Source organism: Nyctibius grandis, chromosome 3 (genome assembly GCF_013368605.1).
Source record: "Nyctibius grandis isolate bNycGra1 chromosome 3, bNycGra1.pri, whole genome shotgun sequence".
Classification (NCBI taxonomy): Eukaryota; Metazoa; Chordata; class Aves; order Nyctibiiformes; family Nyctibiidae; genus Nyctibius; species Nyctibius grandis.
In genome coordinates, this window is record NC_090660.1 from 104,869,084 (window position 1) to 104,896,400 (window position 27,317).

The 27,317-nt window shown below is 37.3% G+C and overlaps 1 protein-coding gene across 3 annotated transcripts in view; it reads right to left on the minus strand.

Annotated features, from left to right (window-relative positions):
• The window catches only part of ASAP1 (ArfGAP with SH3 domain, ankyrin repeat and PH domain 1), a 167,089-nt gene that overhangs the window by 11,161 nt on the left and 128,611 nt on the right, over positions 1-27,317 (minus strand). For 2 of the 3 annotated variants that reach the window (XM_068396076.1, XM_068396077.1), the window contains 9 exons: positions 27,222-27,313; positions 26,242-26,428; positions 23,208-23,293; positions 21,217-21,332; positions 18,828-18,895; positions 16,168-16,275; positions 14,591-14,819; positions 5,669-5,830; positions 1,941-2,007 (listed from right to left, as the gene is read on the minus strand). In XM_068396076.1, the coding sequence (XP_068252177.1) occupies positions 1,941-2,007; positions 5,669-5,830; positions 14,591-14,819; positions 16,168-16,275; positions 18,828-18,895; positions 21,217-21,332; positions 23,208-23,293; positions 26,242-26,428; positions 27,222-27,313 (1,115 nt within the window). Of the gene's footprint in view, positions 1-1,940; positions 2,008-5,668; positions 5,831-9,230; positions 9,285-14,590; positions 14,820-16,167; positions 16,276-18,827; positions 18,896-21,216; positions 21,333-23,207; positions 23,294-26,241; positions 26,429-27,221; positions 27,314-27,317 lie in introns of all 3 variants that reach the window. The other variant, XM_068396078.1, reaches the window with a different exon arrangement.

Here is a 27,317-nt window from a genome sequence, read left to right on the forward strand (position 1 = left end):
CTACAGTATGCGCAAAAATGTACTCTGAAAATAGGTGAAGCTGAAAGACCAGCTCAGTGGGCAGATCCTGAACTTGAAGGAAAATTTGGTCTTTAAAATAACTATACTGAAGCATTCAAAACATAATGTGTCCTTTATGTCAGTGGTTTGAAGTTTTCCAGGACTGAACCTATGCCTTGTAGCCTACTGCACGAGTATGATATTGTATTACACACAAACTGCAGCTGCATCAGGAGACAAAGTCTCTGCTACTCCAAGGAAATACTGATGATTGCAGGAAAACAACATGCTTTACTCTGTCAACCTGTGTTACAGCTGTGTTAGCTACTCATAGGGGTAAGCAACAACACAAGCAGGACAGTTGCGAGTAATTTAATTACAGCATAAAATCTGAGATAGTTACATATTGTCAAAACTTTCCATCTATGCTTTCTGTTGTAGACAATTTTTTTTCAGAATTAACACCAGACTGGCTCAAATTTGCAAACATGGCATGTGAGGGCAAAACATATTATAAGTTTCAAGAAAACTCCACCAAATTTCTTCCACCAAAAACACATCCAAGTCACTTTTACAGAAAAGTACTATAGAAGAAAAGAAGAAAGCGAATTGATTTAAGGCATGAAAATCAAACAATAAATAACCAAACAAAAATCAGTATCACCTCAAAATAATTACTCAGAAAACACGGAAAAAGAAAAACAAGCAAGGAAGTTGCCAGAACATGTTCAACAGAGCAGAGAGTCTTCTGCATCAACAGCCTTGATTCTGGTATTATTTGTCTCTGAAGCTAATGTTTCAGAATGAGTATGATGAAACACTTTTATCTTAATTTCCTAGCTTTTTAAAAATAGTCAAAATATATATCATGACACAAAACTGAAAGAATAGCCAAGCTCAGTCTTGATTCAATAAGTAATTACCTCCAATGCCATCAAGCATGAGTACCACACTTTTACCTTCGTCTTACACGTACCAAGTATGGCACCAGCTCTTTGTGCTGTAGAACATCACCACTTTTTCCCTGAATACCCAGTGCCACCTGGATGAATTCAGCAAACACGGCAAGTCAGCTGTGCTACCAACAATACATCCACTGCCTGTCCTGACAAGGCAGGTCACAGACTGAGGAGTGTTCAGAAACTCTACCTACACATCTTCTACTGTGATTTGTTTGACGTTGCAAATCCATCTCCAGTCATGGCCTGATCATGCACGCTTGTGGTCGTGCAAGGTCTCCGTCATGTTGCCTGAGGCACACGTTTATTAGAAATACCATGCTTTGAACCTCAGGACCTTGGAATCACAACACAGATAAAGGAGTAACAAACACTAAGTGACAGGAATGTATGGCTATCCTTACTGCTCCAGCTCTTGAAAAAGACACTTGCAATGTACCGACCTGATGAAGTACAAGCTAAAAGCAGTTTGTGTTATTACAGACTGTGTGTCAGCACACGAGCTTAACAGACTGGAAAACAGTTAAGCTGGAAGACCGAGATGAATTCTCTCTCTCACAGAGCTGTCTTCGATGCCAGCCTGTACCCAGAGTGACACTTCTGCAGCTACAGGCACGAGACCTCACCCTGAAGAAGATGAAATGCCAGAAGACATGAAAATACAACTTTTGTCCTGCTGGACTGCAGGGTGAGGCAACATTCCCCAGCTCAGAGAGCACTTCTGTAGGAGCGGTACATGGATTCTGGTACAAGTCGTTCTGTCCATCCCCCTCAAAGGATGAATTGTGTAGGGACAGCTATGAACAAAGCGTAGGAGGCTCAATGAAGCCAAAGTATTTGTATGGTAGTAAGGCATGCAGAAAACTTATGAAGAAACATAGCTATGATTTTACTTCATATGAAAGGCAAATTTTTTCTAGTTTACCAGTTACTTATGTTTAGATAAATTTTCATCTTTGCCTTCATATACACAGATTTTACCTTGACTGCTGAGACATCCCCTCAAACTTGTTTGCAGCCTTAGTTGAAGGTGGGCCCAAATCATTACCTGCAGTGAAAAAAAGCACAGTTTTAAAAAAAGGATAATTACGATAACTGAACTATAATCAGCAGAGGGTGCAACTTAAAGCTAAGTACACACTCTTCCACATATCCTCTGTAAAACATGTCTAAAGATTTTAAAGATCATTCTTTATCAATAATTTTGTAACTGCAAAAGCGGCAGGGACCATAATAATCCAACTTGACCTTTCATAGAACACATTTTAGAACAACTCACTGGTAGCTCACATCTATTGGCAAGGAAAGATTGAATGACACTGCTGAGTTACTGCTGCAGGGCATTTGTTTTGAATATAGTGTTTCAATTTCCTCTGAATAGGAGATACTGCAGGCCAGTATCAAATAGATTTATGGCAGATGTTTACATTTTGTGTTATGAGGCACGTCTTTTTAAAACCACCATGAATTTGATTTTATTCACAAAACATCAAATTTCTAACGATTTTGATCCTACATAAAGAATAGCCTTTAGCTGATTTAATGACTAATCAGTATGTTACCATAACCTGAACGTTAACTGTTGGTAAAGAAAAGGTCCCAGGTATACTCAATTCTGTCAAAAGGCAGCAAAATCCAAACCCAAGTGCTTCTGAACTCCTTCAGCAGAAGGCTTCTCTTTCATTAACCATCACCGTTCCCACAGTACAATTACACTAACTACTTTGTTTTAGTACCTTTATCATTCCCCCTTCCCTCTTCTATTACAGTGCATCTAAACTATCTCAGAACCAACTTGAACAACCATTAGTATATTTTGTCACTGAAATAGATGTAAAGTGACATTCAATGATCCAAGAACACAAAATACTTCCCATGAAAAAGAATAACAGATCTACCTAGATACCATCCTTAGTGCATTGAAGTCTAAATGAAACAGGAGAAAGGGCTCATGCTGAGCCTTGCTAAAAAATACATTTTTATTTTAAAGTTTAAAAAAAAAGAGAGAGAAAAGAAAAATAAGGGTAAGGCAAACAGCAAACCCGTCACATGTAGATCCTATGGATAAAGCAAGGAAAAATATCTCATGGTTGCTATGGAAATCCAAAATAATCTAACTGACATTTTTAGAACATCTTTGAATAGAAACTTAATTTGCTTAGACATAAGCTAATGATTGCTCTGCTTGAAACGTCAATTAATGCACAGATTAGAAAACAAATGCTGAAATTCAACATAAGAAGAAATATAACAACACTGAAAAAAGCTTCTGAAAGGGAAAGCAGTGAACATCTGACAATATTCTTAAACCAAAACCACAAAGGCAGAGACAAGAAACGCTTTTTTTATAAGCACAACACTTAATACTTGCTTAAGATCCAACTCGACTTTGAAACAAGTTTTTGTACAGATCTCAGCTGTACAAAAAAAAAAAAAGAGGAGAAGAGGCCCCTCTCTCATCCCCTGAGGTTTGGTCTGCACTGTGGAGCAGAAAAGAGACAGGATAAGCACTGTTCTTCTCTGGCCCTGTTTTGAAAAGGTGTTCTCCTGCTATAAGGTTCTTCATCTTCAACTCCACACCTGCACCTTTCCCAGATTTTCCTTTTCCTTTATCTGCTAATATTTTTAAAGAAACACTGGAACTAGCTTAACATTTGTTCCTACCACACTTTTCATTCTAATTGCATCACATTATATAGTATTCCAGTATATGGTATTTTAGGTGCTGTTTTGGACTTAAAGATTTGGGCTTTTTAAAATTTTTAAAGTTCAAGCTCTTCAAAATGTCTTTACTACCTCTGAAATAGTACAGGGCTGTTAGACTCCAGAACATAGGAAACACTTTTTCCATATCCCAGACATCTGACAAGTAGAGAACTGAAAAGATTGCCATTATTTGTATTCCTTGAAAAAAAGACTTTGCTTTTCATTGGACTCTGTACTCGTCTTCATATTAAATCCTAGATTGAATCACATATTCTACACGAGTACTCCATGATTTACCATATTTAACTCAATTTGCTGAAAAAAAAAGGTGCTTTTAGGCTTGCATTTTTTTTTAGGTTAGTAATATTGTGTTTATATTAGAACAGAGAGAGCATACTCCTAAGATATAAGTAGTGTATCACAGAATCACAGAATGTTAGGGATTGGAAGGGACCTCGAAAGATCATCTAGTCCAATCCTCCTGCCGGAGCAGGATTACCTAGATCATGTCACACAGGAACACATCAAGGCGGGTTTTGAATGTCTCCAGAGAAGGAGACTCCACAACCTCTCTGGGCAGCCTGTTCCAGTGTTCGGTCACCCTCACCGTAAAGAAGTTTTTCCTCATATTTATGTGGAACCTCCTGTGTTCCAGCTTGCACCCATTGCCCCTTGTCCTGTCAAGGGATGTCACTGAGAAGAGCCTGGCTCCATCCTCATGACACTTGCCCTTTACATATTTATAAACATTAATGAGGTCACCCCTCAGTCTCCTCTTCTCCAAGCTAAAGAGACCCAGCTCCCCCAGCCTCTCCTCATAAGGGAGATGTTCCACTCCCTTAATCACCTTTGTGGCTCTGCGCTGGACTCTCTCTAGCAGTTCCCTGTCCTTCTTGAACTGAGGGGCCCAGAACTGGACACAATATTCCAGATGCGGCCTCACCAGGGCACAGTAGAGGGGGAGGAGAACCTCTCTTGACCTACTAACCACACCCCTTCTAATCCACCCCAGGATGCCATTGGCCTTCTTGGCCACAAGGGCACATTGCTGGCTCATGGTCATTCTGCTGACCACTAGGGCCCCCAGGTCCCTTTCCCCTACGCTGCTCTCCAACAGGTCTGTCCCCAACTTGTACTCATACATGGGGTTGTTCTTGTCCAGATGCAGGATGACCCCCTTCTGTAAGCATTGGATTCCAGCTCAAAAGTTTACAGGTTTATGGAAATCCTGCCACCAAGACTAAAATGATAGAAAATTACATGGGCCTGAGATTTATAGCAATTGGGAGAAGCTGACCGCATAGAACAACGTTTATTGAAAAGAGGAAGAATTTGAGCAGTCTGGAAAACAGTTTCTAAAAAGCTTCTGTCAGAAAGGTATCCTGTTAAAGAAAGAAGTGTTGTTTCTGTATAACTTCTGCAGGTAGAAGGATGCAAACCTCTCAGTCTTTGTAGATGTACAGACAACATCAAAAAACCCTAAAGACATATCAAGACAACACATCCCCATCAGCTTGGTGCCAACACTTTACAGGAGAAATCTGGCATAGAGGCCAAGGAAACAAGCTCTCCTGGCAATCAGGAGAACCACACATGCTCGTCGAGGTCTATCCGCCCCAAATCAAGATCCATGTAGGTTAAAGAGCTGGTGAGAACAGGAGCAGGGGTGAAGAAGTAGATGCAGAGTAGATGCAGCAGATGAGGAGGCTGGGGTGAGGGCAGCCTGGGCAAGCTAGGGTAGAGAGGGAGGCAGCAGAGGAGATTGAACTGGGCCCCAGGGGAGCGTGGAATATTTTCAATTTTCTCAAGTGAGACTCAGATCCAGAAGCCTGAAAGCTAAAGCGACAGAAGATAGAACTGTTGATTTATCGGAGCTGACATTACATCAGGTTGCAATCATTGGAAAGCAAGCACCAGGTAAAAAAAAAAAAGAAATCAAAGCTCATATATCATCCATCATAAAGGTTTTCCCCTGCCCTTTTGTTTTGCATTTCAAAACTCACCCCAAGGAATTGGGCCCTTATTCTGGGGTCCATGAGGTAGTGGGCTTGGTGGGTCAGAGAGGGTTCTTTTGTGTCCTGGGGGTGGGGGAGGTGGTCTCTTCTTGGAAAGAGTGGAGCTGCCACTAGAGGTTTGAGTGCTTAGAGGGAGGGTTGAAGGTGGGCCTGCAAAATAACAAACAATCTGCTTACAAATACATGTGCAGAAACGTCAAAGCACTGCTGAAAAATTCACAGTCAGACCCACAGCGAAGTGCAGCAAAGAACTAAAATAAAAAGACAAGCCATGCCAAAACACTGTTTCAACCGAACGACACGTTCACCACATTTTAAGCCATCGTAGCTGTGGGAATATAAGCAACTTGACAATAGAATGACACGTGTACTTATGTGTAAAAAATACAGGATTAATCACTCCAGGATTTCTAATTTTAGGCATTGTTTGAAAAAAAAAAAAAGGCATGAAATCTTAAAATACAGTAATTAAAATTGCTATTAATTTATACCAGAATGAAATAGCTTTCTAGATGTTCTATTACGTGGGGATTTTTTTTTCCCCTCCAGAGCATCCCATATGAATTCTATTAATAAACTTGGGTGAGGAGGGGAATAGAAATCTATCTAGAAATTTTCCTTGCATTTTGAAAATAGGATTGTCAGCTTAGTAAGTTTTTCTGTAGTTATTATCCCTTTTTTCCTGTGGCTTAAATACATCAGAATATGCATTTTTAGAGCAATGCAAATTGTTGTATGCAGTGCATATAAAATAAATAACAGAAAAGCCCTTTCTGAAGCCGAGATTAGATATTTAATGGTAGCATTGCTTATAAGAGCTTATGCAGTCACCTCTCCCCTTAAACCCTTTATTTCCCCCTGCATCAATGTTGGCACAAGTATTATTTAACACAATGCATGTTTTACAGGATATGGGAACAGACACAGATTGAAAGACAAAATAACCCAGAGGGAAGACAAGAGTTTTCCCTTCACCATTCACCTTCACCATTCACCTTCCGAAATATCTTCAATAAGAAGGTGAAGGAAGCAGGCAGTGCAGGGCGCCAACGTGCAGCGAGGGGACAACTGCTCAAGTCAGCGGCCATTACCGCCACAAGAAATTACTTGTAACAGTTATCTAAATTAGTTTTACATTAGGTTAGAATAGCTTTAAGGGTTTCGTTGTTGGGGTTTGGGTTTTGCTTGTAAGAGAGCTTTGCCATCACAGGCTCTGGATAAACACAGAAAATTGACATAAAGTTTTAAAAGCAAAGTTTATTTATACCTGAAATTTCAAGTCTATCGTCACATATTTTTGTAGCACTACAGAGCCAACTTGCCTATTTTGGAAAACCTAACTTATTTTAACGGTATTTGAGACCAAATGTTCATTTTGTTAATCAGCATATATCCTAACCTGTACACAGAACCAGAGCTCTCTCTTTAAAAATATTTATTACCAGTCTCTATATGTAGACTGAAAATTACCAAAATCCGCATTCCTTCCCAAATTACTATATCTCATAAAAGTATTAAAATCAGTGAAGAATAATCTTTGCTAAAGTTCCTTAGGTGAAATAATAAACATTAAAAAAAAGTAACTTCAATTACCCTATAAGCATGTGTACGTTTGCCAGATATTTTCAGCAGGTGATCTCCCTCTTTCTTCTTAACTCCAAATAAAAGGTTAATAAAACTGCCCATAATGAGTTAATGATTCAATCTATTCTCTTCCAGATTCAAGCCTGGAAAGCCTTTTGCTGCTCAGGAGAATCTCTCAACCACAACCCCAGCAGGTATTTTGGGCCTGGCTTTCCATTAATTGCTTACTCTTGTAAATCAAATGATATATTTTGTGATTGTTCCTCTCAACTTACTTCCAAGTTCACAAAACCATTAACTGACAAGCAGCCAAATGTTAGTGCAGATTAATGAGATTGTTCCCCAGTTTGTATCCTTTCTCATTTTAATTTCTCTCATGAGCTTAAGCAAGCAAGCCGATTCAAACCATCCATTGAAATGTTTCTGCCAGCAAAAATAAAACTTTTTCTCATGCTAAGTTTTGACTGACAATCCCCTAGACTTCTGCAAGTTATAAATTCTTTAGTTCGCTTAAATAAACATGAATCAAAGGTTACTCTATAAACTGTAACTAGGAGTATACCTAGGAGTGGCGAGGGGGAAAGGAAAATTCAATATCCAGTGTTAACAGTAACATTATTTTTAAAGCATGTAGAAAACATACACAGGATGTCAGTACAGTATTTTTCTCTTGTCCTGACATCTCGAAAAGGAGTTACACACTTCCGAAACGTCTGCAAGTAGGAACGGCCAACACCGCAGAGGTTCTGTCCTACCACCACCTCGTGTCCTGCTGTTCGCACTGCACTGCAGCCTGACCGCTCAGCACCAACACGGTCTCCAGCCCGACCACAAATGACAAATAGTTCAAAATTGGCTTAAAGGAAAAAAAAGGTGGAGGAAATGCATTGAAACAGTATTGTGTGCTAACTGCAAAAATAAAACCTCAGCCATTAAATACACAATTTGTACTTTTTATTGCCAATAAAATGAAGAATCCTTCTCTACAAAAATAAAATTTAGTAGTATTAAAAACTCTTTAAGTGTGGTTATATGGATGTATTTTTTATATTTCAGACTAGTAGTATATCTCCAGACATCACAGAAGAGTTGAAAAACATCATCACTTCAGAGCTGTCAAAGGTTCACATGGCATACAACAGTTACAGGGGAAAGGTGTTAAGGTATTAAAAATAGTGCAACTTTTCAGACCCCTAGCACTTGTTCCTGTATTAATTTTATGGAAGGAATAAATATGAATGTAGAAGTCATACACTACTGATTAGATGGTTGAAATACAAAATAATTTACTTTTTAAAATAAACATAGTAAAAGAAAACTTCAAAACATCTTTTCAGAAGGAGGTATAAAGTCACATCATGCTTTGAATAAAGCAAATGTAGGAAACATTCTGGAATCTAAATCAGTTTATGGAAACAACAGGTGAAATAATACAAAGATCTGATGGTGTATGAAGTGTCGGTAAAATTATGATAAAATTCTTTGTATTACTTATATGTATATAAAATCTCAGAAAAAAATATCAAAACAGTTCTTATATGCTATTTTTAAGTATGCAAGGCTAGCCAGATATTTCTAAGTAACAATCAGATAAGTTATTTTTCTAGATCAAAGATATTTTGTGATTCTAACCAGGCAGCAAGTAAGCCAACGATTTCTTCTCCATAGTCATCTTAATGATGATTTCTCACATAGTTGTGAAGTTCACATTTCATGTAAGTCATTTTCCTCACACAAGCAAGGATCACGCTTTCATGTGCAAATAGACCAAATCTCAAATTCATTGTATGAAGGTAAATAACTGGAAAAGGTCTGTAACTAATAGTGCATTGCCCTTCAGCTTTTGTGCAGTTAGTATAGTATGTATTAATTTGTGTACTTGTGAAACCATGCAAAGCTGTTACGATCCATTCAAGAAATAGTGGGTTTAGAGTGTAAAAACCTCACATTTGTATTTATTTTTTACCACTTAATGAGAGAGATGGAAGAACCAGTATTCCAGTTAATGGCAGAACGGGTACTGCAAAGAAAAGTAAGTTTATATTAAAAATAGTATTTTCATTAACAAGTGTTGTTGTACTTATTTTTAATGTTCTCATGAGTGACATTTTTGCAGAGATATTACTAAAAGCCTTCTTCAGTTTGTTTTACTTCAGATCATATTTCAACAGTACTGAAAATAACACCATAATTAACAAAAAAAATTATCACGATCAATCTGAACAAGAAAGCTAAGAATATACGCTGATTCAACATTAGCATCAGAAGTATATTCTATAACTAATGCTAAAAAACATCGTTAAAAAAAAAGAGCCAAAATTTATATTAAAGAATGTTGTATTTTGGGTTGATGCACAAATATAAAAAAAACCACATGAAATCAACAGTTGTCAGCCTTCCCTTCCTATTATGGTACTAAAAATTAGAGAGTTTGAGTGGGATAACTAGTATTATTTAACTAAAACGTACAACACATTTATAAAAATATTTTTAAAATTACGTCTTTAAGTGTATGCAAGAGAGCTGTAGAATCCTGAAACCATTCAAAAGAAACAGAAGAAACCAGATCTCAAAGGCTGAGGTAACTGAAATGAGATTAAATACAACATTATATACCAACGTTAAAATTCTACCCTAAGAAAGCATTTGTACTTTAAATTAGGGACTCCGGTTGAAAACGGTAGCAGAGACTACCTGTGTAATGCCTGATATGCCATAGTGTGATGCAACCATGAAAAAATAAATAGGATGAAAGGATATTTTGATATAGTATTTCCAGCAGAAACAGCAAGGTTTTAATGCTGTTCCCGCACTTCCAGTCGGTTGTAGTTAAGAAAGCTGACTTAAACAGCAAAGGCCAGAGAAGGGCTAGTATGATGAAGGACAACTTGGATGACAGGAGAATGACAATACTCTTCTATCGGAAAAGGTGAAAGATACGTGACTTGTTCAGTCTAACAAAACAAAAAATGGAGACCTGTGTGATTGCTCTCTAGGTAGTGCCTTGATACGGACACCAATGACAGAAATCGCTAAAGCTAAGTGACAATGTTGGTACCTGAACAAAGTAATTTACTGGACTTGAGAAGATTTCTAATCTTGTGAGCAATGTAGTCAGACAACTTCTAGACGTTACTAGTAAATGCAAATAAGCTGATTTGTTTAGAAATTGAGTTTGATCAAGCCAAGAAGCAGATTATGTGACATGGTGTCTGCAGTGACCTGGAACCACAAAGGAAGTGCCTCCTGGGTTTATGTACCTAACATTAGAGCTGTGAAAGAGAGTGCAAAATATCCAAACTTGTATTGAAGATCCAAACTTAATTTCATTACATAAAATTGATCCCTAACCTCTACGTTCATCCCACATGAGAGAAATAAGCAGAACCATTAAAAATCAATTAGCTTTCTGCTAAAATTAAGGAAATCTGACTTAGATTGCCTAACACTTCTATAAAACTAGTTAGCAACACTGCCCTCACATTGGATTTGCGATTAAGGTTGTGCAAATTTTATTTAGCTACCGTGCTGAGTCATGCAACTACTTAAATGTTGATTTTTTTTTTTCTTTTTTAAAGCTTTTTGTAAAAAAAACAGGCAGAAGACCTGCTAGATATCTGGAGCCATAATGCAGGTATAAGCTGGAAAGACTAATGAAAAAAAAGATTTTCAGAATGTTACAGACTAAAGACTTGGCTGGCAACACAAGTAAGCTGAACCTGAAGAAGCTTAGATAAACTACTGGAAAAGGCACACAGTGGTTGACTTATGCAGCTACTGTCCTCATTCGGTACTTTCTATTCTATTAGGATTAACTAAATCTGTAGCAGGGATAGCAGAAAGTAAGACGTATCCACAAATGAGCTGGTATAGAGTAGAATACACTAACGTTCCAGCATTTTTAAGAATATTTTGAGAAGTTCTCAAACTGAAAAATGTGGACGTACATTGTAATGACGTATGGAGAAACTTTAAAAAATCCCCATGTACGCATCCTCCAACAATTCTACCTATACAATTTTAATGATGAATCAAACTAATTTTTAGACACCATATCCACTGAAAAACATGGGCAAGAGTGGCGTGTGTTATGTAAGTTGCTTTAAACTTACCTTCTCGTCCCACCACAAAGTTCAGACTTGATGGCTTCCAGTCCACTGTAGCATCTCAGCAAACCTTGCTACCAAGGAACTTCACTGGCGAGTGAAGCCAGCTTACAGAGGGCTAAAGGGAGGTGTTTTTGTTTAAATATACAACATGTTTTGGAAAAGAGTTTTATCTGTATGCCCCGAAGGATAAAAACCATGAAACTTTTAAATCCTCTGCCTCCTTTTAAAATACAGATCCCACCAGCTATCCACTCCCTACAGACTGTCTCCATGCTCTAGCAGGGTCCCACAGTGTCTGCTGGGGCCTCACAGCAGAGCAGGGACAAAGATCAGATTACATTTGGGGACAGAAGGTAAGCTTAAACTTAACTGCAGATTCAATGCTCTTCTTACTAAAGCTACTTAGAGAACTTAGAGCAAAATATAATACTATGTTTTTATGTAATCTTAAATCAAATAGATATCTATTAAAATGAACTTGTCTAACAAAAAATGGATTTGATAAGCAAGCTTGTATGTTAAACTTTGATGTAAGGGATATACTCTATTACTACTATATCTCAAAAGATCAGATAAATTCTAAAGATTCTTTTTTCCTACAGAAACAAAATTATCTCAGACTGTTTCAAAATTAAGATGTGTCAGCAGTGTCTTATGGAAGTGAAGAGACTCTACTTTTTATTTTAAGCAATCTGTTTGGAAGCGAGAGCAGGAGATGACAACAAGGTGCAGCACAGTTAATAATTAAGCATAAGTGCATCTGTAACGATGCTTCTAGAGTGACTTCCAGACCAGTGAACATTCTATGCATTTGCCACTTTGTTCCCTTGTCCTTTTGAGCCCTCTGAACACAGACAGCACCAACCTGTATTTAAGGGATACTCCTAAAACTAATTAAATAATTTATAATATTATTGAATGGAAATCAACCAAAAACCCAGCATCACTCACAGACTGTAAAATTTTGGCATGTTTGAAGCAGAGAAGCCTAGTGACTTTAACTGAACGGTAGTTCCATTCAACATCTCACTCAGACTTACACTGTGAATCTGGCATTTTCCACCCTGACAAAGCAGTTAATGTAACTATCATCATTAGAAGGCAACGGTTCTCTGTTTTTGTGATAATACCGTATTATTTTGTTGCAATACAGATAATGATTTCTTTCGCGCAATCCTTGACATGAAAACACAGAAGAATTCAATGTGTCATTTCTTTCCAAGTAGCTCTGGTGTTGTGTTAATTCACTCTTCTGGGAAACAGCTTGCAGGAACACCTAGGAAGATGTCTAACATTTCTGAAACTTGAATACATACTTAGAATGAAATATGCACATAAAATATTCCCCTTCCTGGAGAAAAAGACAATTTTCTGAGTAAGTCTATATGAGAAAGTAAGTCTAAGACAATTTTCTGAGTAAGTCTATATAATGAGAAAGAATAATGTTCATTATAATCCATTGAAAGCTGACAACATACTAGGCAGTGTACAGACAGACGACAGAAGCTCCTTCATGTTCTTAAGGAAATGGGATTCATGATTAGTTTCCAAGTCTTGCAACTTTATGACAAAAAAAAAAGTTATCCTAGGTCAGACTGAAGGAACATCTAAGCCAGTATACTGTGTCTGACAGCAGACAATGAGTAGCAGACTGTGAGACAGAGCGTGCAAAAAAAAAGTGGGGGAAAGGAGGGAAAAAGCTAGAAACGTGTAATGCCAACAGGAAGGTCAACATAATAAAGTCACGAGGAGTACAAATGAGTCCCTAATGAAAATAAAGAAACTCAGATTGTGAAAATGCGTACGCTGGCAAAATCGCTTTGCCTCTTAATGGAAAACAAACCTGTTTAAAAAAGAGAGCCAAGGAATTCATTCAAAAGTTGCCAGTACATGACAAAGACTGACGGTGGAACAGTAGTTCTTAAGCACAGCATCTGAACTGTGTACAAAAGCAGATATCGGATGCCAACAGACTGTTCTGTCCCTTTTACCCTTTCACATTTTAGTGAGAGCAATTCTTCATTATTTTTGAAAACAAAGTTAACTACCAGTTGAGGAAATGAAACACAAGTTATAGCAGTGCTAACAAAAGGGAGCATCCTTCAGCCTAACTGATGAAGCCTTAAACTATACTGTAGCCTTCATCACAACTAAAGTTTTCTCTAACAAGTCTACTGTAAAAACACAATTTGGCTATTTCTAAATTAAATAAGTAAAACAAGACAAAAGATTAGGGTTTTTTTTTTCCTAAAAAGTAGATTTGCACAAATTATTGTGAAGTAACAGGTTTTGTTCTATAAATACGTCCTCTAAACTTGAAGTTTATAGGCATCTAGGTCAAAGAACCACCATCCACTTCAGCTGCAAGAGCAAGTCTCATATGGAAATAAGTTCTCTTCCCTTTCAGGCACTACCAAGAGTGTCACTACTGTTACTAAGAAAATGCATCTCATTCATTTCAACTAAATGTACATTGCAAAACTGACTGACCTGTAGCACAAACCTTCCTTATGGATAATTCCACAGGAGCAAAATGGTTGTTTCACTCAGGGAAGAATGGGTGGTGTTTAGTTTAGCTCTTCAGTGCGTGACTCGTTAAGTATTGGACAATAGGCTTGGTATTTTCTCTGCTGTTCTTTACACCCCTCTAGCACTCACCAAAACGGAAGAGGAGAGTGCTGATTCACTGAGAGGAAAGGAGCTTTAATACCAACCTGCTTAGCACTTCACAAGTCATTCTGGTATTTTTCTTTTTCCACACTGTCTGACTGCAAGGAGAGGGAGTCTTCTTGCACCTCCTCTCCTCCAAAGCCTGGATTCTTCACCCTCTTTGACAGACACTATGCACCACATCATTGTACAGCACTACACACTATCAGCCTGTTTCTAACACACTTGTATTTTTGTGAGTGCAAATGCATAAAAATGCTACTCCAAAATAGGAATAAAATTTCTACATAAAATGAACCAACTCTTATTTAGTAGAGTATTATTTTATTTTTTCACCCATTCATGTACACTTCTATGATTGAGTCCATTACAAAGTGGACCCCTTCCCCCCCCCCTCTTTTTTTTAAGTTTTAAACATGCATTGTACCATATTACCACATCAATGTAATAAAAGCATGCTACATCCTGAAACATTATAATGCACCTGGTTAAAGGACGGACGACTGTGGAAAATCTGCTTGCAAGCATAGTTTGAAGACAGACTTACCTTTGCCAGCATTTCTAGGAGGAAGAGGAGGAGCGTCTGCAGTTGGAGAGGTGGGTGAATCTGTGCTTGTAGAAGCAAAAATCTGATTGGTAAAAGCTCCATAGGAGAGTCGTTGCTTGTCTCTAGGAGTGCTAAATGCAGGATGAGTCATTTTGTCTTGGGGAGAAATGCTCGACGAATGACAAAAACTTTGGGGCCTTGGAGATCTCTCTTTTTTTATAGGACTAGGCTGTGAATAGAAAAACAAATATATTATACAGCTGTCTAAATACTAAGTATGGTTAATATGTTTGGGAAAGAATATAATAGAATATATTCTACTGATCATAAGCATAATTTCTTTCTTTATTGGACAAATAAGCCCACATTCCCCGCTTTCTCAGCAATCGAACCGGCAAGGTCCCCTCCTCTAAATGAAAAATAAAGATTGTAGCATCAACAAATCCTCACATACACAAAGTTAGGTTTATTCTTAAAGCAGTAGATACACAATAATAATATACTAATAAAAGCCTAGTAAAGATTTTAGAACATAAGAGTAATTTTCAGTTCAAATAGCTCTTTACTCAGACCAGAGAGTTATCCTCAAAGATCAAGTATATTACCCCATTGATGCATATTAAAAATAAATAAACCACTTCTGACACAGCAGATTTGTTTATTGACTGAACTAGCAATATATTCAGTGGTATGGCTCTTTTAAACATATATAATTGCTCTTTGAAGAAATTTTACACAGCAATTTTTGACTGCTGTGTATTAATAGCTGCATATGGAGCACGAGCTGTTTCACTGCAGCTCTGGTTCAGGCAGGCTATTATCTCCAATACAGCATTAGTCATCCTCCTGAGGCTCCTTGCACAGATAATCATTTTGTTCCCTGCTGTCCTTGAGGATATGTAAATTACTTGAGTTTCTGAATTTTTCAGTCCCAAGTGTCACAGAAAATGAAAAGTTGACCACACTTCTTTCTTATGGGTGACAGCACCCATATAAAATAGGAGAGGTGTATTCCCATTTATTATAGAAACAGAGCACAGAATAATTAACTGCCTTGCTAAAGTAGGACACTGAAGCTAAGTTTTCACATATTCTAGGATGGCAATTATCCTATGCCCTCAAGTTTTGTCTTTCTATTACTTCTTTTTTATTCAGGAATAAAGTGCAAAGCACAGTTTTTGAAAAATAGAGTTAATTGATTCAACAACTAGGTTTTTAATTAATTTATGGGAAAAAAAGAGTATGTAAGCTTTGGATTTCCTCCAGCTAAAAATGAACAGCCTAGAATTCCGAAGGGGATAAAATGACAAAGTAATCTACATTTACTGATTTATATTATATTGTATGTCTTATCAAAGCAAGACTTCTGAAACTCAAGTCCATAATAACTAGGCTGACAAAATGTATTCAAAAAACACTTGGGCAATCTGTAATACAGGCCTCAAAACTAGTTTTTTTCTCCCCAAAAAATCCATAAGAAAAAAAAGGTTAAAGCGGGTCTCTAATTTCCATTAATTTCCACAGAACAGAAATTTTGACGGGTTTTGTGCAAAGCCGTATCAGTAACTCACGCTTACCTTATCATCTAAGTCATCATCACTTTCATCAATTTCTTCCTGCCGAAGATTCCATTCATACTCTACATGGACATGTGGGTTTAGCTTTCCTGCCTTGGCTTGAGAAAGCTGAAAGAAATAACAATTCTTGTTAAAATACTTGTGGTTCCTTTGGTGTGAACCAAGTTAGTTTTGTAACAGCAAGCAAAAAACCTGAAATATTTAGAGGTTTAAAACTTTTCCAGACATTAAAAAAACAATTTCAGGGCAATCACACAAACATCCTTCATTGATTTGAGGTATAGAAAAACAGCTAAAAGGCAAAAAGGGAAGATTTTCTCAATATGGGCAGAAGTTGCCATGTTTGACAAGCATTTCAAAAGATGACATGAAGAGAAGGTGCGTGCGCAGAAGCAGAATGCATCTGGAGGACTCCTTTCCAAAAAGGAAACGCAAAACCTATTTATAAATTCTAGTACATACAACTATTACCCCTCCAAAATCACAATCCTTGTGTTCGAATCAAAATAAAAGGTATTCATCCTTTACTTAAATATTTCCCTCCCTCTCACTGGATGAGGCCAATGTGTCCTATGCACAGGATTCCTCTACTTTGTCAGCCCAAATAATGTATTCACATTCTTTAAAAATCTACTACTTGAATGATCAGCAGAAAAGAAAACTGCAGCTCACAGTTATTCTGAGGATAAATTCTCCTTTTCAGTGCTTAGATTTCCCATCATTATGTATTCCTTCACTTCTTACAGGGCAGGGGGGTTGGAACTAGATGATCTTTAAGGTCCTTTCCAACCCAAACCATTCTATGATCTATGACTTCCTTTGAAATGTAGTCTACTTAGTACTAGTTGATTCAGGAGAGCCTTTAACCATCTTCCTGAAATAAAATTTGGAAGAAAGAAAGTATTTTCAATCTGTTACCTAAGTATTAATGAACCCACTTAAGTTGAAACTGAATTTAATTACATGGTTAAGACTGCAGCTATGCAACAGAAATCAGCTTAGTACATCTACTATATTGCAAACATCTAGATATTTATTTTGTACTTTTTTGTTGCCCATGGTAAACAATATGCTCACACATATTTCTTTTTTACTCTTAACCTTATGTCATTGCCACTTTGGAGAAAAATGCAGAAATAACGGTCCTCTTCAAAAATTAAAAAAAAAGCCGAGAAAAGGCACAAATGCTCTATATATTTAACTGAAATAATCAGTGAGGTATTAGAGGAATTTCAATTACAATAATCGAAACAACAAACTGCTAGATAACCTCACTGATAACATCCACTTGTTTTTCTTTGTTCTACAACACAATCAGTTGGTTCCCATTAATGGCAAATGTTACTTTATTAAATTTATACTGCAAAGAAAAAAGCAATCCATACCAATTGCGTGTTTTACAGCTGGTCTGTTATGCAGCTGACAGAACATTCAAAACACTGGAAACAATACTTACACAGCAGACGTGGGAGTAATTGAGAAGTCAGAGTACCACCTTATCAACTACAGCAAAATGTTGATTTGCATCCCCAGAAATATGGAAAAATGTTCTGATTTGTGAAGGACAAGCTCTCTTGATTATGCAATAATTAATTAATACATGACAAGAACTTTCAGTTGTCAAAGGAAAGGTATTAAAATGACCAGCTGCAGCGAAAAAGTAGATATCCTCCTTGGATCATCAACATGAGACAAAAAAGTTCTGAGAAACAGAATTAAGCAGCAAGTGACAATTGTTTTGTATTTTTTCTAGTTTTGCCTTGAATGTGGAACTGCCACGGTACTTCGACTTTTTAATCCCTTGATAGTACTTCAATTCACTTGCCTACTAAATGCACACTGGTGAGAAGCACCTTCAAAGGGCTAAGAACAACCAAGCTTGTTGTTGGTCTGAGGTAGAATCCTTATTCCTGGCTAACTGCTTCAGAAGAGTACCTGGGAAAATCCAACACCTTTATTTCTTGAACTCCAATAATTTTCTTGAGTGGCGTCTGTTAACATCACTCATACATTCTCAAAATTCCAGAAGTTTTTTTCTCTGATCATGTTCAGTAGAGGGACAAAGTCCCACAAAAGCTGGTGGTTTACATTTTTCGATACCCTAACTTCCAGACATTACACTTTTGCTTCTTTCTCCTTTGAGGAGGTTTAATTTCAAGTTGTTTCAAGTCTCCTTGTAAGAAGACTTTCACCATCTCTGAACTATCTGTTCCATTAAATAAACTGGAACAAAACAAAGCAGGAAAAGTCAAACAAAGACCTAACAGGCCTTGGCAGATTTAATATTTCACAGGTTGTTTTGTAATCCTGATAGAAATGTCTCCAAGAACAACTTTTGAGTGATGAAGCCCAAATGTCCTAGAATGATGCATTAATTGGTATTCAAATACCTGACCCTCCAGTATTTAAGGTCTTCAAATACACTTGTCAAAATAACTAAGTACTTCCAATAGTAGTAAGTTCTTTTACTTAAACTGTTACAAAGAAAATGACTGTTGTGTTTTGAAGTTAGAAGATATTCATCTATGGTAGGGCCTTCAGATCAGCACACAGCCAGCTGGCAGCGATACCAAGTTTGAGATACAGTGGCAATGATATCTTAAGTAGTTGACACCTTTAAAGAAGAAAACATCCCCCCCGCCTTCCCCCTGGGTTCTTACCAGTTCCTCACACTGGACAGCTTTCACTCTTTTTGCTGTGTCCAGAGCAGTCTCTCCAGCTTGGTTTACTACAAAATTAACAATAAAAAAAGAGAGCGATTCTTTGAGATGTCTAAAGAATCAATTCATTAAGTTTCACTATTTTTAACAGAGTAACTTCTAAAAGTGATCAAAAACATCTATTTAATCTATAGCAGCTGCAGCTCTTTAAGATTCCACTCTAAGTGCTCATGAATTTCATGTACCACCAGGTTCTTTCTGAACAGCAGCATCTGCTGGGACAGTTCCCAATTCCCTCCTAACCATCCTAGCAAAGAATATAAAGAAATTTAGTTATTTCAATCTCCATTCAAGTCCTTTGCCAGTAAAACTCTTACATGAATAAGCAGGAAAAACAAGCAGAGTAAGATATCTTAAAAAAGAAAATTATTGTAAGATAAAAAAAAAAAAAGTAAATGTTGATCCAAGCATGTTTTATTTTGATTAATAGGTAGTGGTTTGAAGCCAGAAGTCCCATCCTAAGATTATATTTGAACAAGAATAATTTTAAAACTTTCTAGCTATTTCGTCTTTATAAAGGCTATAATACGTTTCACATTTTAAAATAATGCCTGATCAGAAAGGAGGTGATATCTGAGCACTCTGGAAGGTCTCCGCTGGCACAACATCTAATGGGATCCTTCCTAGATGCTCAGTAGCAAGTCACAGGAAACAAAAACAACACCTACACCCCAACCTTAGGTAAAAGGTATTCTTACAGTATAGCTGTAAATGTCATGGAGCTGGAACACAGTATGCTCTACGTCATATCCACATTGTAAAGCATTTCTGTGATTGGGAACTGCAAACAGGCAAACTGAGGTCTCATAAGCAAATATCTCTGTGTGTAATAATATATCTAGAACGCCAGTCATGAATTCTAGAAAATACAAAGCAGTCGTCTAGAAAGGCCTATGAATTTGAAAGAATTCAGATCCCTAGAAGAAGGAGGTCTCCTTATGGAAAGATCCATCTGAGATGGTTCAGGAGTTTTAATATGACAAGGAATGAAAATATAGTATTTCTTAACTGAAGTTAACATACAGATAGCTTAAGAGACTACATACATTCCAAACTTTCTTTCAACTTTTAAGTACAAGTGTTTCAAGGCCTGATGTTTCAAGGCCTAAAGAAGATATGCAGTTCCTAAGTGAGAGCAGTAAAAAATTTAAAAAAAAAAAAAAAAAAAAAAAAAAAAAGACCCCAAAAGGTAAAAACTCTCTTCTGGCATCTACCTAGGAGAGAGGTCAGTGGAAGGACCAATAAACACACTTAAGCTTCTTCAGATAGCTTTGCCATTTTCTTAATTAGGGACATAGGTGCTAAAAAAGGTCATATCAAATTATTTGACTTAGGATAATATTAGAACATATCCTAAGGATATACAAAAAGGCCAAGGAAACCAATGACTTCTGCCACTGAGCTCTGAACTTAAACTTATGCAACAGTTTTTTACTGGGCAGTGGAGGAAAATGATGGTGATGAGGAAAAAGGGAGAAATAGACATTCACACTCATGAGTTTGCACTAACTGTTCAGAAAGCTTCCCTCCTACACCAAGAACTTACAGAATGCAAATGTTTTACAGACATGCTGATGACACTTAGCTCCTGAGCCTGACAAGCTGGATTCATGGAATAGGTATTCCATGAACTCTCAAAATATGGCAGGGAAAGGAAAGCATCTAGTAAACAAGATATTATCCTGAGCGTGAGAAAACAGTTTACAGAGATTCTATTTTTAATTAAACTTTTGCTAAGCCATGATGAAAAATGGACTGATACAGGTACAGCAAGTGTTATACCTATCTCACACATGTAGATGGCAAACAGAAGAAAGCTGAGAAAGCTAATCCCTTCCTAGTCTGCTACAGTGGTGGCTGGGGCATGTTGGGGGAAGCCGCAGTGCCAAATGACATTAATATTAAAAGAAGAATTAACTCTTGCGTACACAAAGCCCACATACATCTAGAGTGGAATTAATGTGAGCAGCCATTTGAAGCATTATAACATACAAGTACTAGATGAATTTTACAGTACAAACAACAAACCTAACTTCCAGGACATTTATAATGCATCAGAAATAAAACTCTGCAGACAAACTAGCGTTTACCATTAGTATTTCATATTAGAAAATTTTTGTCATTATTATCTTCTAAGAATTTTAGTTCCATTTCTTAACTGAATGCTTCCTTTAGGCTTGCTGGTGGTAAAGTCTTCATTTTTCTAATACAGTTTTATTTTTACTTTTAAAAGTTCAGTTAAAACAGTGGGACATAAATAAAAGTGGTTAAAATAATGGAAAGAAATTTTAGGAAATCTTTATTTCCTAGTTTTAAATAATGAACTTACCTACATCAATAGTTGGCTTCCCCCTCAAAAGCAATTTCAAACACTCAGGCTTATTATACATACTGCAGTAGTGTAGAACCGTATTACCCAATGCTGTTTGCTTATCCAGGTTTCCACTAAATACAAACAAAAAACAATCAGGAAAAATATAGTATGCTGTGCTACTCATTTCAGATCTAGCATCCCTATAAATAATAAATGCATAAGTACTTTACTGGACAAATAAGTAGAAGGAGAAAGAAATATTTTTAAATTAAACATTACTTTCAAAGACTATTAAAAATAGACTATTAAAACCAGTTAGAATAGGTTAATAAGTCCCACGCATTCAAGGAACTACGAAGAGGGTGGCTGTGAGGATGCACAAAAGAGTCATAAGAAGGAATATAAGGATACACACTGAGTTAGGGCAAGAGCAGGTGTTCAAGGGGGTTCACAGGGCTTTTTAAAACTGTACTTCCTTCAGTTTTTAATTTCTAAGACAAGGTTTCTCAAAAATGTTACTGACGTATTGGGATCAATATAATACACTTATAAAAATGAAAAGAAAAGCTCAAAAGATGACAGCTTTTCTTCCACTCAGTATTACCCATACTGAACAGTAAGTGCAGAGCCCATATGGTTGTAAACATGCTCTTAAATTTGAGACTGAGATGAAAATACAGACAGCTGACAGAAACATGTAAAAGATGATAGTTGTCTGAAGAAAAAAATGAAGCTTCGTAAGTGCCAAAATAATTTTAAGTAATCATCCAAAATACCAAATCCTTTAATAATGCTTAAAATAATAATTTGAGGTTCTAAAACATTTTTCAAATTATGATCTCAAAACAGCTTGCAAATATTAGTAGCTTATTTTTTATTTTATTTTTTACTTTAATAACACTCCCACAATAGTCAGCACTCCATTTAACACGAGACAGCAGTGGTAGAATAAAGTTTAAGAGAAGGTTATACAGCTAGTCCACATAGCCCAAGAGAAGGTGTCAGGAACATGGATGCCAAGCCTGTGCTATTACCAGAAGACCAAACTTCCTCTCTAAGACTCCATATACACAGCACTACATACATTGTTAGCAAGGGGAAGGAAAAGAAAGAAAACGCAGAATGACTGCATTTTCAACAGCAAGTATGACTTGCTATGCTGAGGGAAAAACAAACATAAAAAAAAAAAAATCCTCAAGCCTTCCCCCTGCCAGCTCAAGCAAGTTGTGATGAGCCTTCTGTGTTTCCTCAACCCTTCTCTCCCATCGTTCTGCAAAACCCACCATCTGACACAACAAGCGACTGCTGCTTCTGTCACTTAATAGCATACTATAGAAGTACACTGGAATTGATTTCATTTAGTCATTGTGAAATATATAAAAAATAATGTTGTACCACTACATCATTTGATTTTTTTTAAAAAAGCTTTCACTGAGTTTTTTTCACTTCTATTAACACATCTCTTGACAACAAAGAATAGCTCAGCCAATAAACCACATGTTGAAAATTACTAGTTAAAAAGATTTTGCTCTCAATAGCTTTAATACAGTTTATAAACTCTGAGAACACCATTTTCAAGGTCAGTTTAGTTTCTATTCATAACTTTCTGAGCAAGATCCTTGTTTTCTACTCTTACAATTTCTTTGCATGTGTCCTGTATTTGGAACGTTTACTTGTCATCCCTCCTTTACCTGAACTATTTGTTTGCATTGCTTCGTATTGCCATGTGTTCTAAATCAATGCTCTCTTTTGCTCTATACAGTTTTTCCTTCCATCCTGTTTTTATATAACTGCTTTCCATGTTTTTAATGTACACTTCTTTCCCTCTCTCTACTCATTAGGAGTGAAAAGGTCAACTCAAAAGTATTAAATTATGCTCTTCTGAAATAAATCTAAGGAGAACAATCGTAAGTGATGAGCAGACATTGCCCAAAGCACTGCAAGGATGTAGCTTTGAACACCTACATTTTTCATGCACAACTTAATGAAAAATGAGCAATCCATACCAGTTTTGTACAAGGAAGTCAACCAGATGGAGAGAGGTTTGGTCAGCAGTCCGGACTGCTAAATGAAGTGCTGTTTCACCTGGCTCCTAAACACATGTAAACAGGAGTTAGATTTTTGTATCTTATTTCTGCAAAGCTTATAATATCAGACCTACCAAGATATCTGTCACTCACTCTTTTACAACAAGTCTTTCAACTGAAAAATATTAGGAAATTATGACGAAAATAGTTATTGTCTTTCTGATCTCTAGAAGACACCACATGCTTCAAACAAAACAGCATCACACTTAGAGATCATAGCTTTCTCAAAACCAGTCTTCCCTTTTTCCCAGCTGGATGGAACAATCCTGTACCACTGTAGCTAACCATTGTAGCTATTAGAAACTAAAAGGGATCCTGTCAAGGAATACTAAATGAGTTTACAGTACTTGTTGCTTTAGGACACCTTGGTGAGGACCAAGCATAGCTACAACACTATTTCCTACAAAACCAGGGAAAACCCCCACGAAAATCATCGTCCTACGTACATTAAATCTCTTACAGAATCACAGAATGGTTGAAGTTGGAAGGGACCTGCAGAGGTCGTCTGGTCCAAACTCCCTGCACAAGCAGGGCCACCCAGAGCCAGTTGGCCAGGATCATGTCCAGATGGCTTTTAGAATATCTCCAAGGATGGAGACTCCACAACCTCCCTGGGCAACCTGTGCCAGTGCTTGGTCACCCTCACAGTAAAAAAACACAAAGTTTCCTGATATTCAGAGGGAACCTCCTGTGTTTCAGTCTGTGCCCATTGCCTCTTGTCCTGTCACGGGGCACCACTACAAAGAGCCTGGCTCCATCTTCTTTGCACCCTCCCTTCAGGTATTTATATACATTGACAAGATCCCCCGTGAGCCTTCTCTCCTCCAGGCTGAACAGTCCCAGCTCTCTCAGTCTTTTCTCATACACCAGGTGCTCCAGACTCTTAAACATCTTTGTGGCCCTTCATTGCACTCTCTCCAGTATGCCCATGTCTCTCTTGTACTGGGAGTACTGTGTCCGGGTCTGGGCTCCCATCTGTGGCCTCACCAGCACGAAGTAGAGGGGAAGGATCACTTCCCTCAATCAGCTGGCAATACTTTGTCTAGTGCAGCCTAGGATACCCTTGGCCTTCTTTGCCACTAGGGCACATTGCTGGCTCATGTTCAACTTGGTGTCTACTAGGACCCCCAAGTCCTTTTTCTACAAAGCTGCTTTTCAGCTGGGTGGTGCCCAGCATATATTGGTCCATGGGGTTGTTTGTCCCTAGATATAGGATTTTTCCTTGCTGAACTTAAACTGAATCATACCTTATTTTTTATACATATAACATATGCATACATGCATTTAAATGAAAATATAAATGCTGTTTAATTCAATTTAAAAGTTGCATGAGAAATTAATCTAAACCCAGATTTCATTAACTCTTATTAATCATAAAGGGCATTAAAAAAAAGTATATTGCAGTACATATGTTTAGAATTAAAGTCACAATTTTTTAAAAAAATGACTTTATTAAACATCAGAGACTTTACAGTGGAGAATGCTGCTATAAATGTCTTAACTGTAGACTACATTTCAATTGGTGTTCATACCTTTTGTCCTGGTTTCATTGGGATTTTGTTTCAGTTTGTGGGCAGCCATGGTGATCGAGGCCATTAGCAGCTAAACCCAGGGCAGCTGACCCAGGCTGGCCCACAGGTGTATTCTCTATCATTGACAATCAAGCTCACTATAAAAGGGAGGGCTTGTGGGGGAGAGGTGGGGCTGGTTTTGCTCTCCTCTCTTCCAGCTTCCCTTTTTCTCATTCCCAACAATTGGTACTCCTGGAACAACCTGCTGCAACTCTGCAGCTAAGTATATTTTTGTGTGTTTTTGTGTTATTGTTGATATTGGTTTCTTGATTTTATTAAATCTGTTCAATTTTAACCCATGAATCTTCCTCTTTTTCCCAATTTCCTTCCTCAGTTGGGGAAGGGACTTTGGGTGACAGAAAAACTATTATTGTTTAGCCCTGGGTGTGGGCTAAATGAAGACACCTTTCTAGGTATCACTGACTGTAATAGCTGAGAAATGCTAAGGAGCTGATTCTGTGCTAACTGCTATGGATGACAAATATAGAAAGTTTACCTTGTAGTTAGAGAATTTGTAATGTGTTTGCATGATAAGCACTCTGTGATATATCTCAACTGCTGAGACTATATTGAACTTATTCCCTCTGCTCAATACAGACAAGCACTCTGTCCTTTGCCAAGTTAGCTATTTTCACAGAACTTGTTGAAAACATTCTCTGAGATGTCTCCAAGTTGAGTTCAAAAGTGATGGAAGAAAACATTGCTGACCAAGTGGTTACACAGCATCAATTATCTATAAAAACAGGTTACATTGCTCTTGAGCAACATTTCTACATGGATACTTGAGGTCAGCTTGGACAGATTTTTCCAAAAAATTGTTATTGACTTCAGAAGAAAGATCAAATATTCAGAACTTTATTTAAAAAAAAAAATCTCTTCCTGGTTGAAAGAAATTTTACTTCTCTAAATGTTTCATCAGAAGCTGTGAGGGCATCAGATTTACTCTTTCCTCATATATAGTAAACAGAGCCTTGTGCCCAGTCAATAATGTGTTCCTTCAGCACCTACTTTAAAAGCAGGTATGATACTGCCTGTGATATCAGGTGACTCTGGGTTATCAAGTCAAGCCCTCTCTCCTTGGGCCTTTTCCTAAAAGAAACATACTGCAGAACAGGTGCTTTTTAACATACTATAGCTGCACCTAGAACAGTGAATGATATTACTGTTGCATTTCACACTCCTTTAGAACAATTGATGACAACAGATACAGTCTTCTTTTTCCTCCCCTCAAGGATGCCACATTAAGGAAAAGAGGAAAAAAACCACCATTTTCATCTGTTAATTCTCTTGTTTTAGCATCTAAGGTAGCAGCCCTGGGTCCTGGACAATTTACAAGTACAGATTATTTAAAATACTCTGCTTTGTTTACCTGATAAGCTTACCTGTCCAGGCTCCAACAGTGGCTCCATTAGCTCTACCCCCTCTGCATAGACTTGAATTAGTGCAAGTAAATCCCTGGATTTGACAGCCTCAAGTAATTCATTCAGTTTAGCTGCTGCAGATGCACAAGTCTTCCTAGAGAACTTATGATCTACATATTTAGCAGTGATAAATTCTTTACGTGCAGTCCTGTGGGGTGTGAAAATAGAGCTTGGTTTAGAAATTTTTAGAAAAATGGGTCAGTGATTTAAATTTAAAATCACCTTGCCTAACTCAGGAACTGAGAAGGGAAGGGGAAAACTATCAGATAAAGACTGTGATATTTATTATTATAATGCATGTCTTTCTTGCAAACAAGCCCAAAACAAGGTACATATTCAACTTTATCCTGCCTTCTTGTTACATACAAAAATTACTCTGACTCTGGGGACTAAGACCAGAGGAAAAACAAAGCCTGAAGTGTCATTTCTCATGGAAACGTATCTACATATTAACAACAGGATAAGCATGAAAAACATGCTAAAAACAGGATAAAAGAAAAAATACTAAGTCAGCTAGAAAACACCATAATAGGTTAAAAGGTCTTCTGTGGCAAAATCACATCTGTTACGCTCTCTGTGCAACCCCTACACCAAGGAAAGGAAGAAAAAGCTCATCACCATCTCAAGACAGTACCTGAAGCTACCGTCATTTAGTCCAACTGTGTTTATCACTTGAGGGTATACTACAAAACTCAAAAACATTCAAGATTCAAAACAATGAGCCTTGAAACCCAAACTTGAAGCTTTCTACACTGAGAAGCTGAGGCAGCTAAAACGTGACTACATGACACGAGACTGAACTTCTAAGAAACTCCACAGCTGAAGTAAAAAACCCCGGTCTTCTGCCTTCCTCTGGCTTGGTTACTGTTTAAGACATTTTACATCACATATATATTCCACAGTAAACTTAACGTTAAAGAATTTAGAGATTCAAAACTTACATATCACTTGAGGGACTGGGTTTAGGTGAAGGACTAGGTAAATTCCCTTCCATAATATCATTAAAACTAGTATTTCCTACATTCTTGGCCAGCTGA